Raw genomic sequence first — 15,514 nt, 5'->3', positions numbered from 1 at the left:
AAGAAAAACAAGGGCAATGTTGGACCGTTGCTAAACCAAATGGGGCAGCTGACAACCAACACCCAGGAAAAAACTAATCTCCTTAATTATTACTTTGCATCAGTCTTCCACTAGCCCAAGGGGATCACCCTGCCAAACAAGATTCAGGATTTCCAGTGTCTGAGTGAACACACACCCATCATTGGCAAAGATCTCAGAAGGGGACACCTTGAGAGGCTGGACATCCATAAGTCAGCTGGCCCAGATGGAATGCACCCAAGAGTGCTAAAAGAACTGGCAGACATCATAGCACAGCCTTTGGCGAGGATATTTGAGAACTCGTGGCACTCAGGTGAGATTCTGGAGGATTGGAAGAGGGCCAATGTGATGCCCATCTTCAAGAAAGGGAGGAAGGAAGATCCAGGGCACTACAGGCCAATCAGTTTGACCTCAATCCCTGGAAAGATATTGGAAAAAATGCTCAATGAAACCATCAACAACAGGTGAATGGAATGCAACATTCTGAGAGAGAGCCAACATGACTTTGTTGCAGGTAGGTCTTGCCTGACCAACCTCATTTCCTTCCATGACCAGGTGATGCATCACCTGTACAAAAGAGAAGAGGTTGATATCATCTACTTGGATTTCAGAAAGCCTTTGACTTGGTCTCTCATGAAGTCCTCATGGTTAAACTGGGGAACTGTGGCCTTGACAGCGTCATGGTCTGATGGCTCAGGAACTGACTTCATGGTCGGACCCAGAGAGTGATAGTCGATGAAACCTGTCAACATGGTGAATGGTGACCAGTGGCATCCCCCAGGGCTCCGTACTTGAACCAGTACTCTTTAACGTATTTATAAATTATCTGGATTCAGGTATCAGAAGTGGACTGGCTAAATTCGCTGATGACAACAAACTATGGGGAAGTGTGGTCACACTAGAGGATAGGCTGACGATTCAGGCCAACCTGGACAGGCTTGCAAGGTGGGTGATCAAACCTGATGGCATTCAACACGGAGAAATGCAAGGTGTTCCACCTCAGGGGAAAAAAATCCACATCATACTTATAGGCTAGACTCACTAGCACCACGGCCGAAAGGGACTTGGGGGTCACAACTGACCACAAGATGAACATTAGCCACTAACGTGATACCACACCCAGCAAAGCAAACAAAACCCTGGCTTGCATCTATCAATGCATCTCAAGAAAGACCCAGGAAGTCATCCTCCCACTGTACTTGGCCTTGGGTGAGGCTGCAGCTGGAATACTGCATCCAGTTCTGGGCTCTGCACTTTGGGGAGGAGGTGGAGAAGCTTGAGAGAGTCCAAAAGAGAGCCACACGCATGATCAGAGGACAAGAGAACAAGTCTTATGAGGATAGGCTGAGAGGCATGGGACTCCTCAACCTGGAGAAGCAAAGGCTCAGGGGGGACTTGGTGGCAACCTATAAGTATATAAGGGGTGTGCACCAGGAACTGGGAAAACGTCTGTTCACTAGAGCACCAAGAGAAGACAAGGTCTAACAGTCACAAACTCCGGGAAGACCATTTTAGGCTGGACATAAGAAAAAATGTCTTTACCATCTGAGTCCCCAGAGTCTGAAATAGACTCCCCCAAGAAGTGGTGCAAACACCTACTCTGGACACCTTTAAGATACACTTGGATGCTTATCTTGCTGGGATCATTTGACCCCAGCAGACTTTCTGCCCCTGGGACAGAGGGCTGGATCCGATGAACCTGTGAGATCCCTTCCAGCCCTAATGTCTATGAACTCTATTAAATCTATGAAATCCAAAACCCCTGTTATGGAACACACCTGCAAGGCAGTCATTTTCTAAGACACTTTTATTTATAATTATTTATTTTATAACAACGAGGACATTTTACAAAGATATCAAGTAAAGCATATGCTTGCCTTAAGGAGCTTCCTGCCCAGTAGATAAAAATGGGGAGAAGAGAGCACAACAGAACTATTTAGGAGGGATTTTTTTATTTACATTTGAAGTGATTAATTTCATGCAAATATTTGCATAGAGGGATATTCAACTTTCACCCCAATAACATACAAGTCAATAGCATGGTGTCCATTGCCTAATGTGGAAACTTAGGCTACATGAGGTGCCCAGGGGAATTCAAACAAAATATATATCAGCCTAGCATTGTTTGCTGAACAAAATGGAAAAAAAAGCACTAACTTTACAGCCTTCATCACTACTACAATATCATGGCCTGTTACTACCTTTTCAAGTATGGTTACTGACTACAGGCCAAATTCTTAAAAGTATGTAGGTGTCCACCTTCCATTGAAATCACTGGGAATTAAGCAACTAAATACTTTAAAAGTCTGGTCATAAGGTAATATCTGCATTGTAGCTATACCACAAACATGTAGGACTCAACACAAAACAATTGCCCCTGACTTGGTTAAAACTTAGTTAAAAGTTTTAGTATAGACATAAACATAACCCTCCTGCTGTTGTGATACTTTAACCTGTCAGAATGGTACATGGTTAGCATGCTCACCCAGAAAGCTTACAGTCTGTGTTTTAATGCTGCGCAACACTACTTAAAGCAGTAGTATTTGGATGAATTAAATTGATGCAGTCCTTGAAACAAACAATCCCTGTTCAAAATAGACAGGCAGATTGTTGCAGCCATTCTAGCAAAAAAAAATGTACCAGAACACAGTTATTAAACATGAGGACTGTGAATTTTCTGAGATTTTCTACTTTAAGGGAAACCATGTTACCACCAGCAAAAGGTTCTTTTCACTGTATCAAAATATCCCCTATCTACCATGATTACATATGCCGCCTACTGTGGTTTTGCCTTGGCCATAAAACATTTACTCTCTTATTTAGATGCCTTGCTAATTCCTAGGTTTACAATTTAGACTACTCCTTACTTAACATAGCACTATTTTAATGCTATTTGGCCCAAGCTTTATGCAGAAGCCTCTAAGGTGACTTCTGGTACTGTTAAAGTCACTGATGAGTGATCTGCCAAAGCTATATTAGACAGTGGAGTTTGTATAAGCATTTAAAGGCTCCCAAATTGCAAATCAAATAAGAGTCTTCATTGAAGAACAGTCAATGTTTGCTTTTATATAGAATATGAAAACTTTCTAGGGCAAATGGGGTGACATTTATCATTTAAGTGTATAGTACCCACAATGAAGAGGAAATTCTCACCTTAGTTGAAACTTCTGCAATCAAGTTCTGCTTATTTGGGTCTACAAACTCCACTGGTTGACCTTCAAATTCAATCTTCCCAAGTACTGTGCCCTGTGGAAATAAAGAAGTAGACACCTGAGCATGAGCAAGGAAGAAGCTGTGAAAACTGGAGCAGCTGCTGACAGACAAAACACCACAGGAACTGGAACAGCTGCTCCAGAGTCAGTTTGATATTTTCATCACCACTCCCTGCATCCTCCATGCATCCTCAGACAGCTAAACAGATTAACTGCATTTTGGGGGAAGTGGAATAGGCAGTAACATCAGATGAAATGGGATTAAGCCAACTTTCTTGCAGCTTGTCTTTCAGAGACATCAGAGTTCAGCTCCTAAGACCAGAGGCCTCCAGGACCTAGATGCATTCCCAAAGCAAGCCTGCTGCTGTTCTTCTTGAGCACATCTCTGTCACTCTGGATAGCTGGAGAAGCAAAGCTGGTGAGATGAAGGAAGGTGCATCCACTCTTCTCAACTGTGAAATGGGTATGGCACTGGTGAACTTTTTAGCATGAGAACAGCAATTTGAAAGGGACAAAGTAGGAAATTTCAGATCTTTCCCTTACAAAAAGGACTTTATTTGTATAACAAAACAGGTTACCATTTAATTCTGTTCCCCTACACTTTTACAATTACTAAGTAAGTACACACAATGGCATTACTTCTGTGCATAAGCATACTATTGGATCGGAGACAGGTACTATCTGTGATATTGCCGTCATTTCATATTCTAAGAACATCAAAGAACTCCATCTTGGTCATCTTTGTGTACAAATAGTGGGCAACTGTTCATGATAACATGTAAGCCACTGTACAATTCAATACTTCTTCCTATATTAAGTATCAAACACCTTAAACCACAGAAGCCCCATTAAAGACAAAAATATGATAGTGCACAATAAGAGTATGGATGGCAGAATTTGACCTAAGGCTTTGTTAATAGCCTTTCATGTGAAGTAATTGTTTTTGGTGATATGCCCCTTTCCCCAGGCTTCTGATGAAATTTTTCTTTCCCTGTTGAGTTTCCCTGTTGGTAGGATTTGCATGGGGCAGAGTTGAAAAGGCTGGCGTGACCTCCAAGAGGCCAACCACTTGGGAGCTCTGGAAACTGCTGAGAGCTGCTTCAGAGACCTGCAAAAGCTGATTATATCCCTTCTCTCACATGCACAGTGCTTTACCTTGACACTGGATTACTTAATGAAATGATGCCCTGTGTTTACCTTTAGAATCCAATTTACAGAGTCACTGTTCATTTATGCATTCATCGCACTGAAAGCCTATTCTCATCTTCAATTTATTAAAGTACATGGACTGAAATATTAAGCTAGTTTTTCAACCTGACTAAGATTAGTGGGAGAAAAGGCTACATTATGCATTTTTTAAAAACCTAAGCCAATATTACTCAGAGTCCCAATGTAATGTGCATTATTACCATATGCTGTATGCTAAGCTATTGGATAAATATTGAAAGCATATTTACTTTAGGTGAAAGGGACACTGATCCATTAAGTGACATGTATCAGGCAAGTACAAAATGTATTCCCATTCTCCACCTACAGACATACTTTATTAAACTGTTCTCATCTTTTTGTCTACAGAGGCATTTTCCCTGAGTATTCATTTCTGCAAATACCATGCTATGCAAGTTGGGTCATTCATATTTTGTTATGTGGGATGAGTGAGGGTGGACCTGAACTGCAGAGTTCAGATGGATCACCGAAACAGTCAGACAAAAGAACCTTCAGATAACCATTTAGAACAGAAAAAGCCTCCAAGGCACAAAGATGTATATTCTAACGGAATTTGATAATTGTTTTACCCAATATGTGAAACAAGATATACCATTAACCTTTATCTGGTAATGCAATATTGCACATATCCTTCAAGTGTCAGTTCTGAGACCAAAAAGAAGTAATAACTACAAATAAATAAATAAATAAATAAATAAATGGTGTGGACTAAAGAGAATCAGCTGGATCTAGGCAGACAAGGTTCTTTGGGTGAATCTGATATCTTTTATTAGAACAATTTAAATAGTTTGCGAGGCTTGGAATTAGCAACCTTCTGTGTTTAAAAACCCTCCTTCAGGATAAGGAAGCCTCTGCAGTTGGTGTGTGCTTTTCCTGGATGGAATGAATAGTAAAGCAGCCTGAAGAAGAGTTTTTAAACCTGCAAACTTGCTAAAAAATGAGGGTTTTTTTCCAACTATTTAAGTTGGTCTAATAAAAGATATCAGATTCACCCAAAGAACCTTGTCTGCCTATGTCCTTAGACCAACACAGCTACAATCTACACCCCTCAGCCAGATCTAGGAATCCAGCTTTGAGCAACGAAGTTAGCTTGTGTCTTTAAGGACTAGGATATTTTCTTTTGAGTGGGATGGCCCTTTCCTTTTGTAGAGTCCTGTGAGATGATGCCCAGAAGCTTGAAATTCCCTCAAGTTGTGGCAAAATGCCCACTCATCTATGCCAGGGCAGCTTGTGGAACAGGAAACAAAGGCTGCCTATACATGTCCTCATTCATGTTTTAATTAGAACACGTCAGAGCAGACTCAAGTAACTGAGTCTGCTCTGCAGCCTAATTAAAACACTCTAGTGTCACCTCATCATCATGTCTATTAAGCTTCCATGCATTTTAAAATGGCCTTGGTACATTATAAAATGGCCGTTGTCAGCTAAAGCTGGTCAAATGAGGTTTAGATAAAGCGTCCATGGTCATTTTTAAATGTGCAGGGTTTAATAGACATGACAAGGCATTTTAACTAAAACAGCTCTCCAGGAACTGCTTTAATTAAAATGCCCCAGCCTAACCCTGAGCATGTGTACAGGCAGCCCAAGGCCCTACCTATATAATAAACATGCCTAGCAACAGCACCTTCAAGAAAGCAGCAACAAGGACAAGCCAGCTAGCTTAGAGGTAGGATAATGGACCCTGTTACTCACTGGTACTAACTGGACTCTCCTGCCTATGCCAGCCTGCAGCCAACTGTGGCAAAAGGGCACACAGCAAGAGGCACAGGTGGCCAGATGACCACCAACTAGGGCAAGACCAGTGACAGAACGCTGGGCGCAGTACACCTGGAGAAGGTTGAGACCCCAACGCATGCATGTGGCATGAGTATCTGACTCCTCAAGGAACCGGGGGCAGTGGAGTCCACTGATGGGAGTTTCCTTTGATTTAATTGATTGGAGGGGGGGTCCATTTTGGGGCTGTTACAAAAAAAAAAATTAATAGAGAGAGAGAGGTGGGGATTGACCCCGAAGAAAATGCATGCCCCTTTAATTGATTTAGTTGATTTTTTTTGGTTTGGGACTATTAAGAAATGAATTCAGGGGGATCAACCCTGAAGGGAGAAAGGAACTGCAGTGGATGCACCTTCCAAAACAGATGAGGAATTATTGAATTGATTTAAGTTTATTTATGCTGGCAGGCTGTCAGCTGAGTCATGATAGGGGATGAACTCTAGTTGAACAACTGACCAACTGATCTGGGTTGCCCCACTGAGTGGCTTCATTTGAGCCCAAGAAAAGAGGGCCTGACAGATTTCAGATGGCCTAGATCAGACTGCCTTAGGCGTCACAAGGGGTTACCCCCTAGAGATAAGTGTAGGATCACATCTAGGATGTGGTAAGCATAGGGTGTAAGGGAAAGCAGAGCCCCGTGAAGAAACTCCTCTGGCAGGCATGGATTTATCAGCCAACAGAACCAGCTCCCAACTTAAAGTAAGATCAAAGGTGCAGCAGGCAAGAAACACAACACTGGAGAGTAACTGGATATAGTGTTGGCCTCTCCATATCCTGATGTCATTCACCAGTAAGACATCAGGCCAGAGAGGGCCTAGGCTGTACAGTATTTGCCCCTGACAAGGTCATGCACACCAGAGACCACCACAACATCCTTAGTTGTCCCATCCATTAAGAAAGGATATGATGACACAATGTTTAGGAAATTATACCTTGTCCCGAATTATTTTAGATAACATCCTGGTATCAATTCCATACAGAGCAGGCACCTGGAGAAAAGACAACAGACACAGGTCATAAAACAGCAGATGACAGGGGAAAATTACTTCCATATTCTTTCCTTGAAAAGTGTGTCTGTGGTTTAAGAATTCAGCCCCTCAGGGGGATTGAGAAGGGGCACTCAGGATACGTACACAGCAGCTAATGAATGTCCAGATCTGGAGTGGCTCAATGAGTACAGGTAGGCAATGTCAGCACTATGAGGTGTGCAAACATCATTCACAAGATAAACCCAGAAGTTTCAAATAGTAATCCATAGTGTTAAAAACATTCTGATCTTTCTGTGTTCCTTGCAACAGAAAAATTGCTCTATATTTTTTCCATAGTCAAAAAATGAGTGAAAACTAAAAGTAGGCTGCTGTAGGAAATTGGTGACTATGTTTTCTTTATAGTTGCATGCTGCATGGAGCTGATCAATGGATCTGCTCCTTTGGAATAGCACTGGACTCCTGAGTATGAAAAGCCTTTTTTGGAGGGTGAGAGACACCTTGTACAAATCAGCAGGTTTTCCAACTTCTAACTTTGCAAAACAGTTAATTTTGCAGAGAGATGTACCTGTTGTAGTGTGCAGTCCTGTACTAGAATGAAAAGGGAAAAGAATGTCCTGTGCTATGTCTCAGCCACAAATTGCTCTCATGGGAGAGGATGTATGGGTATGCCCTGACAGGAAGAGAAGGCTACCTATCAAATGTGCCAATAAAGCCTCAGATGCTGTCTTCTAGGAAACCACTTCAGCTGGGTGAATGAGCATGCCCCATTGAAGTGATCAAACAGCATGAAGGTTCCTTATGTGAGAATCATGTGTCATACCTGAGTCAAGCATTTTCTGAGTGGTTCCTCACATCTAAAAAGGTTGAGAACCACTGAGATTTATTAGTATGTATTAGTACCAGGATATATCTGTTCTCCCTTCTTCCTCTTTCATTTTCCTTCTCCCCATTTACCCTTCTAAGTGATAGGGGTTGCCTAAATATCTGGTTGCTGTACTATGCAGCTGGCACAAATATCATTCAATACTTGTGGGGCAAATACTATTCTATATGGACGGTGGGCCCCATTCTCACCTAACTCCAGGAGACCAGCTGATATAAATCAACAGATATCATTACATTCAAATCAACACAGCTACATTGATTTATACCTGCCCAAGAGTATGACCATGGTTTTACAGTGGTGTAACCCTTGTGACATCAATATTGTTACAATGGCCACAGCCTCCTCTGAGAACAGACTAATAATTCAGCAGCAGCACACACTTGTACCTATGCTTACAGTGGTTTGGGATGGGAGAGTCCACTGGAGAGAGATAATAAAGGGGGAGTGAGGGAGAGAAAAGGTCAAGATGTTATCTGAAGCATGCATAAGCAATCTATTGTGAAAGGAGGAGCCAAGAAGCATCACCACTTAGCTTTCTTTCTGGACAAGTCTGGTAAGTATTGCTACACCTTCAAAAAGGAATGGAGAAGGAGGCTATTTTCAGGGCAGAGAGATGGCAGCGGCTTTGACAACATGAAACAGAGCTCTACATCCAAGGGCAGAATTTGTAGAGTGCTATGAAACAACACCTCTTTCCCCTGCTTCCATCACAATGCTCAGCAAGTTACTCAGCAATTTTATAAAAATAGATATGCACATCAAGTGTCTGGTTACCTACAGATCTCTCACCTGTTCTTCTTTCAGCCACTCCCCCAAACTCTTGACTGCCTGCCAGTGACTGTACTCATTGCTATAATCCAGCACCAGCAAACCTGAAACCTGAACATAAAACATAAAATAAACTGTTCTGCACTTATAGAAAGTAAGGAACGTTCTCCCTACACATATTTATAAGATGAGTGCATGGCAAGCTGTCCAAGGGTTAGATCTAGACATTTCTATTTCCTGTAAAAAGCAAACTGCAAATTCATCAAAAATGCATTTCAGGACAACCAAAGCTATTTGCTAAGCAAGCTGAATGTATTGAATAGTTTAATCAAAAAAGAACAAACCTCAGTAAAATCTAATCATTTCATTTTGAAAATGTAAAATATTTTTCCAGTTTATTTTGAAATACCACATTGATTTAAAAAAAAAAAATCAACATAAGTGTAAAAAAAGAAGAGTTAAATAATGTGAAAATAAAACATTATTTTGTTCAATAAAATATTCCAGTTAACTGCAAATAAACATACTTCCTATTTTTGGTCATGTCAACAAACCATCACAATTCCTTATTTGCATAGTTACGGTCATACCGCGGACCACATCTGAACGAAGATGCTTTCTCCAGGCTACTTTTTCCATGTCCGAAGGGAATGGATCATTTATGATCACACAGACCTCCTTTCCTTCAAGGCATAATTACACAAGATCCCGGTAGAAATTACGGTTATTTCTTACAGAAGAAAGTGCATATGCTTATTTTTAGCTGGTTTTAAGACAATTATTTAGAATACACTTAATAACAGTGTCTATTTTTGCTCTTCACTTGAGTTCTCTCTCTATCTCACTCATCTTTTCCTTCTTTCCTGTTAAGAGAAACAGAAGGCATCATGCTACCAGTTAACTTTCCTCCTCCTGTCTTTAGAGAGAATTTATACCAGTTTAACTAGGAGCGTGGTTTAGCCAGTACACTCTTTCAAGTTGTACAAGTACATTTAAGACACACACCTCACAATGCTAAATCCTTATGTACCACTTTGTCACTGCTACACTAGGAAAATAAATGGTTAGATTCACCACTGATGCATATTTAAACTCCGCTGTCTCTGTTTGTGCCAACAGTGTTCACAAGAACATTAAGGTTAAGTACAGACATTCAAAAAGTCTTCTTACATGGTTTTCTGTAAGTCGCATAGTTTAGATTGGTAGAAAACAGAACACACATTTGCCCATTGGTGGGGGCAAATCTTAGACCAGGTTTCACCATTTAAACCAGTCCATATACACTGAATTTCTGTTCTGTTATGGGTATAATCCAGTTTCCAGTCACTTATACCAGTAAAAGTGCAATGTCTGTACCCAGCCCAAGTTAAAACATTTGCTGAATATGCCTCATTTTCCTGATCTAGGCAGGGCTGTAACAAAAAGTCCTTCTGTGTTCAAGTGACCTTTCTGGAGCCACTTGAGCATACATTAGGAGATTTCCAGAAGAAACCATTAGACCATGTAGTCTGATTTCCACTGTCTATTACTAGCCTGTTCAGTAAAGGCTTTGAGTATGTTCAGAAGTGTGACTGCAGCTATAGACAGAACTGAGCTAGCTTTTTTAAAAGTAGCTAGCTAAGGCAACTAGTCATATTCTAGGGATGACAAACACAGGCTGAACAAGATCACCCAGGACCTGATTTAAAGTGCTGGGTGGCTGAAACCCATTCCACTGAAGCTGCACTGCTACTAGTATTCAAACTGGTTGGATTAAAGCTAGCCCAGAGATTCACAAGCTATAGTGGATTGCAGAGTAGGCACACTCTCTCTCCAAAATGCCCTTTTCACTAGGATCTGATCTTTCTAGGACAGGTGGCCTATGGGAGACAACCTTGTACCTAAGGTATCAGAAAGATGGAAAATTCCCCTACTTAATCCTGGAAAATCTATTCCAGCTTTTACATCTAGCCACAGAGGATAGCAGAGCACACCCACATACATCAGTGATTTGTATTCTTTCGTCCAACCCTGGCTTTGCTGGTGTTATTACCTTGATTCCATCTGACTCTAAAAACCTGCTGAGGCCCATTTCATCCAAGGCAGAAGCGTCTGGCACCCCACCGTTCCCTACAATGGGGTTTGTCAGTGTGAGAATCTGCCCCCGATAGGTAGGATCTGTCAGGATTTCCATGTACCTGAAACAAAAGACAACATAACCTTGATAGGCTAAGAGAAGCAAAAAAAAGTCAACAAGAAGAAAAACAAAACAAAAACAGACAGTTCCCAGATGGGAAATCAACCAAAGGCAGGAGAGCATGTCAACGCTCCTGAGCACAGAAGTACCTACATGTGCAGTTCACCCTACCACACCTTTTCTCTGTGTTTTTCTTATTTAAATTCAGAGACTTGGTATGAAGAAAAAAGTTGCAGGATTTTCCACATTCCTTTTTTTAACACCCCCCCCCCCCCTTCTGCATATCCTCCTAGAATCCCCACTGACTAAACTTACTCCTGTCCAGAGTGCAGTCATTGTCCAGGGTGCCTCTTCATGACAAAGCATAACACTATTGCATTTTTGGTATCATTGTTCCCTTTGCTCCTTACCATTTAAGTTTCAAGTGTAACAGAAAGTGAAAGGCAAAAACCCCAAGTCCAGAGAGCCTTGAAACCATCATAAGTGTGGGGGCTTCCTCATTCTATGCCATCAACTTTCAGAGCCATTACTTCTCTATTTGCAGGGGAACAGAGGTAGAAAAACCCATGCCCATCCTCTCCTATGGTTTCCATTCTGATGATCTAGTGTTGCACAACTAAGGACTGTTCTGCATCATCCTTCACCACTCCCCTGATCTGCTTCCTACCTTTATCACTCCAATGCTACTCTTGTGGCTCCTTCACACCTGTAATTTTAGCATTTCAAGGCAGCCTCTCCACCTGTTGCCCACCCCATTCTGCCCAGGCTGCCATATTTGAAAGCAGATGTCTCTAATCAAGCCCTTAGTCATAGCCAAGGATCCAGGTTTTCCATTTACCACAAAAATGTGGAAAAACATAGATTTTCTCCTTTAAAAGAGAAAATCACAGATTTTCCTTTTCTTCTTTAAAGGAGAAAAATGCTGGAAAACATGGGTTTCCCTTTACAGGATGGTAGAGCTCCAACCTGCAAGGGGCTACTTGGGGATCATGGAGCAGGAGGAAGGTGATCACAGGCAGGGGGTGACACATGCATGTGCACGCACACACATACACATGGCAGCCAGGCAGTGTGGTAGAGAACAGCTCCTGAAGCTCCCTGCAGATAAGTATATGAGGGTGGCAAAGGCAAGGCATGGGGGGACCATAGGCGATACATTGGGGGGAATGGAGGGGCATGGTCCCGTCCCCAGATTTCTGCAACCACAGCAGGCATGGGGCTGCAGCAGGTGAGACCTGGCGCAGGAGGGCAGAGCGGTGCAGTGAGACTCATTGCTGCTGCTGCTGCTATGCATGCTCCCAATACCATTTGCATCATCAGTAGTGCAAAAAGTAATGGATTGCAGGCAGAGGGCCCTCACCTCCTCCTGACTCCAGACACTCATGCACTGGACCACAGCTCTACCCTGCCACCATAGTCTGCTACCACCACAGCTCTACCCCACCACCATGGCCCAGCTATGGCCACCACTACCGGCGCCACTGCTCCCCTCAGGCTGCAGCTCTACCCCAGAGGGGATATGGGGTGGGAGGCAGTGCAGGTGGCCTGAGGGAAACAATGGTGGTGGCCAGGCCATGGTGGCAAGGTAGGGCCATGGCAGAGCACATGAAGAGCTGGCAATGAGAGAAGGTGAAGGCAGCACCGCACCTGCCCCTCCCCTCTGCTCCCCCAGACCCATTACTCCTCGCAATGCTGGTGGCACCGCTGGCACAGGGTCTCAGCAGTACTGGCAATAAGTTTTGCCATCCTGCTCTGCCCTCCCACACTGGGTCCCACCTGCTGGGCCCATGAAGCAGCTCCTGCCCATGCTGATCCAGCCAGGCTGCCGCCCTGTGCCCACTGTGGGTGCACAAATCGGGGGGCAGGGTGGGGGGGGCATGTCCCCTCATACTCCTCAAATTCATCACCTATGGCATCACCTATGATCAAGCAACCACTGTCCCATACCCCTCCACCCTGCCCCACATCCCCCACCCCACGCACTGTGGGGCTGGGGCCTGGGTGCGGGGTGGGGGACTACAATCAAACACCAAAATATATAAGTATTTAGAATTAATTTATTATAATGATTGAGGCACTGGTAGACTTCCAGATTGCTTTACATTTTTAAATATATCAGTAAAGCACTGTGTTCAACTGATACCTATGTATACAGTAGTGTTTCATTTTAATTGCTGAAAAATGCAGATTGTTTTTTGGGTTTTTTTAAATGAGAGACTTTTGGATTTTTAAACAGAGAAAACCAGGATTCCTGGTCATAGCTAAGGAGGTTAAGTATGACCAGTTATCTCATCCATTAATTCTTTTTGGCTGACTGTCATAGGGGGATCTACCAACCCCATCATCCACCTCCTCTCCAAAAGGTAGTGGGAGTACCTTCTGCAGAGGCAAAACTCTTGACCCCTAGGGAGAAGTCTGCACCCTTGTGGTAGTTCACCACTCAGTGCCTACTGAGAAGGAATATACTGGCTGATTATGTATCTTCATGCTGTTTGATCACTTCAATGGGGCATGAGCATTCACCCAGCTGAAATGGTTTCCTAGAAGACAGCATCTGAGGCTTTATTGGCACGTTTAATAGGTAGCCTTCTCTTCCTGTCAGGGCATACATCCTCTCCCATGGGAACAATTTGTGGCTGAGACACAGCACAGGGCATTCTTCTCCCTTTTCATTCTAGTATATGACTGCAAACTGCAACAGCTACATCTCTCTGCTAAACTAACTGTTTTGCAAAGTCAGGAGTTGGAAAACCTGTTGATTTGCACAAGGTGTCTCTCACCCCCCAAAAAGGGTTTTTCATACTCAGGAGTCCAGTGCTATTTCAAAGGAGCAGATCCATTTATCACCTTCACAATTAGGAAAGTTCTTCCTAATAGCTAACCCAACTTTCTCTTGCTGCAATTTAAGTCCATTAAGCAAAGTACAGCTTCCATAGCTGCTGTTGCTTGTTATCAGGGCATCTAGCTGGGTCCTAAAGAGGATGATATCACTAAGGTAGGCTTTTTGGGGTATTCCATTGGAGCTACAAACCCTTGACCATTAGGCAGTAAAAGATTGCAGCAACATAACAGACCCCAAAGGGTATGACCATGAATTGAAATAGATGCCAAGGAGATTTTCTTTTTGTCCCAATAGGCCCTGGTCAGGAGAATTTTCCAGTTACCTGTGTTCAGGTCTTGCACAGAGCTATAATGGCCAAAGCTCAGCCAAGGTATTGGGTAAGCATGAATATAGCATTTCATTTCCCAAAATATTTGGGGACTAATATAATGGGGCTTTTCCACACACACTGTGACTCTACAATGATCCCTAGTAGCTTTGCCTTTTCTGCCTCCTTTGATTACTTTCTGTTTTTTCCTGTGAGGGGCTTCAGTTCTTTCCCTCTCATATTTCCCAATAAATCAGCCTGTACTGTGCTCTAAGCATTCATGTGCTTGCTGCTACTGATACCCAAACTGCCTAGTTTAATGCTAACTTAGGTGTCTCTATGCTGCACTGCAATCACTGTGATGTTAACATACACCAAATCATCCCAAGAGTAGAGCATTTCAGCAAGTTTATATACTCAATTTGTCTCCTCTTTTATGTAGCAGCAAATAGGCTTCATAATCCATTGGCTTCACCTTCAAAGGCAAGAAGCTCCTTACTTAAGAGTCCCAATAGATCTATCCTAACCAATTCAAAGGATGTTTCAATGATCTGGAAGGGGCAGGGGAAGAGGGACTGCCAAAGGATCCAGAGGTACCTGTCTGTGGCAACCATTTAGCTGTTCAGACAAGATGCATAAAATTCTTGGACATCTTTGTGGATCCCAGTCCAAAAACCAGAGGAAAAAAAGAGTGTCTTCTCTTTTCCTATACGTCCCACTGATGATGTCTCATGGACCAAGTTAGATCCTTTTGTCAAACACAGGGCACCATAAAAGTTGAACATGAAAACACTCCTGTAACTTACGGTCTGTCACTTAGCACAGAAGAACTCATTTAAGCTTCAAATGTGGCAACCATCCTGCTAGAGTTGGTTGGATCACATCTCCACCTAATGAGGGCTCTTCCTTCCTCATTTACTCATTCGTTCTACTCCTGTCTTTGTTGTTTTACCTCCTTCAGCCCCAGGTTGGAGAAACTGAATAGCTTTTTGGCATGTGTGAGCTTTTGCCTATCTGTGGATGTTATGGTGAGGACATCAATAGAAGGTTAGTTGGAGTCTTCATTCTTCATGGAGTACCAGGCACTAGCCTAGAAAGTGGTTAGCGATCCTCTTCTGACAGTTCCTTCTTTCACACCTCATGGCCTTCTCTTGCCATCTGGTAGTTTGTTTCCAGTAGAAGTAAATCTTCATGCCCAAGTGGGAAAACTACTCAGAAGTCTCTTTTTGAAGTCAGAGTGCCTCCTTCTACTTTGGCCATTGTTGGTTCTAACGAGCAGCAAAAGCCAAGTCAATCCCATCTGCCCAAAGACTGTT

General features: G+C 42.8%; 1 protein-coding gene across 1 annotated transcript in view; it reads right to left on the bottom strand.

Annotated features, from left to right (window-relative positions):
• CPS1 (carbamoyl-phosphate synthase 1) overlaps positions 1 to 15,514 on the bottom strand; it is a 144,346-nt gene that overhangs the window by 109,018 nt on the left and 19,814 nt on the right. Inside the window, exons 3-6 of the mRNA XM_006276652.3 lie at positions 10,906 to 11,050; positions 8,895 to 8,984; positions 7,163 to 7,219; positions 3,172 to 3,264 (exon numbers count right to left, since the gene is read on the bottom strand). Coding sequence (XP_006276714.2) covers positions 3,172 to 3,264; positions 7,163 to 7,219; positions 8,895 to 8,984; positions 10,906 to 11,050 — 385 coding nt within the window. The remainder of the gene's footprint in view (positions 1 to 3,171; positions 3,265 to 7,162; positions 7,220 to 8,894; positions 8,985 to 10,905; positions 11,051 to 15,514) is intronic.

The sequence above is a fragment of the Alligator mississippiensis genome, chromosome 4 (genome assembly GCF_030867095.1).
Source record: "Alligator mississippiensis isolate rAllMis1 chromosome 4, rAllMis1, whole genome shotgun sequence".
Taxonomy (NCBI): domain Eukaryota; kingdom Metazoa; phylum Chordata; order Crocodylia; family Alligatoridae; genus Alligator; species Alligator mississippiensis.
This window is presented reverse-complemented; position numbering and strand designations above follow the sequence as displayed.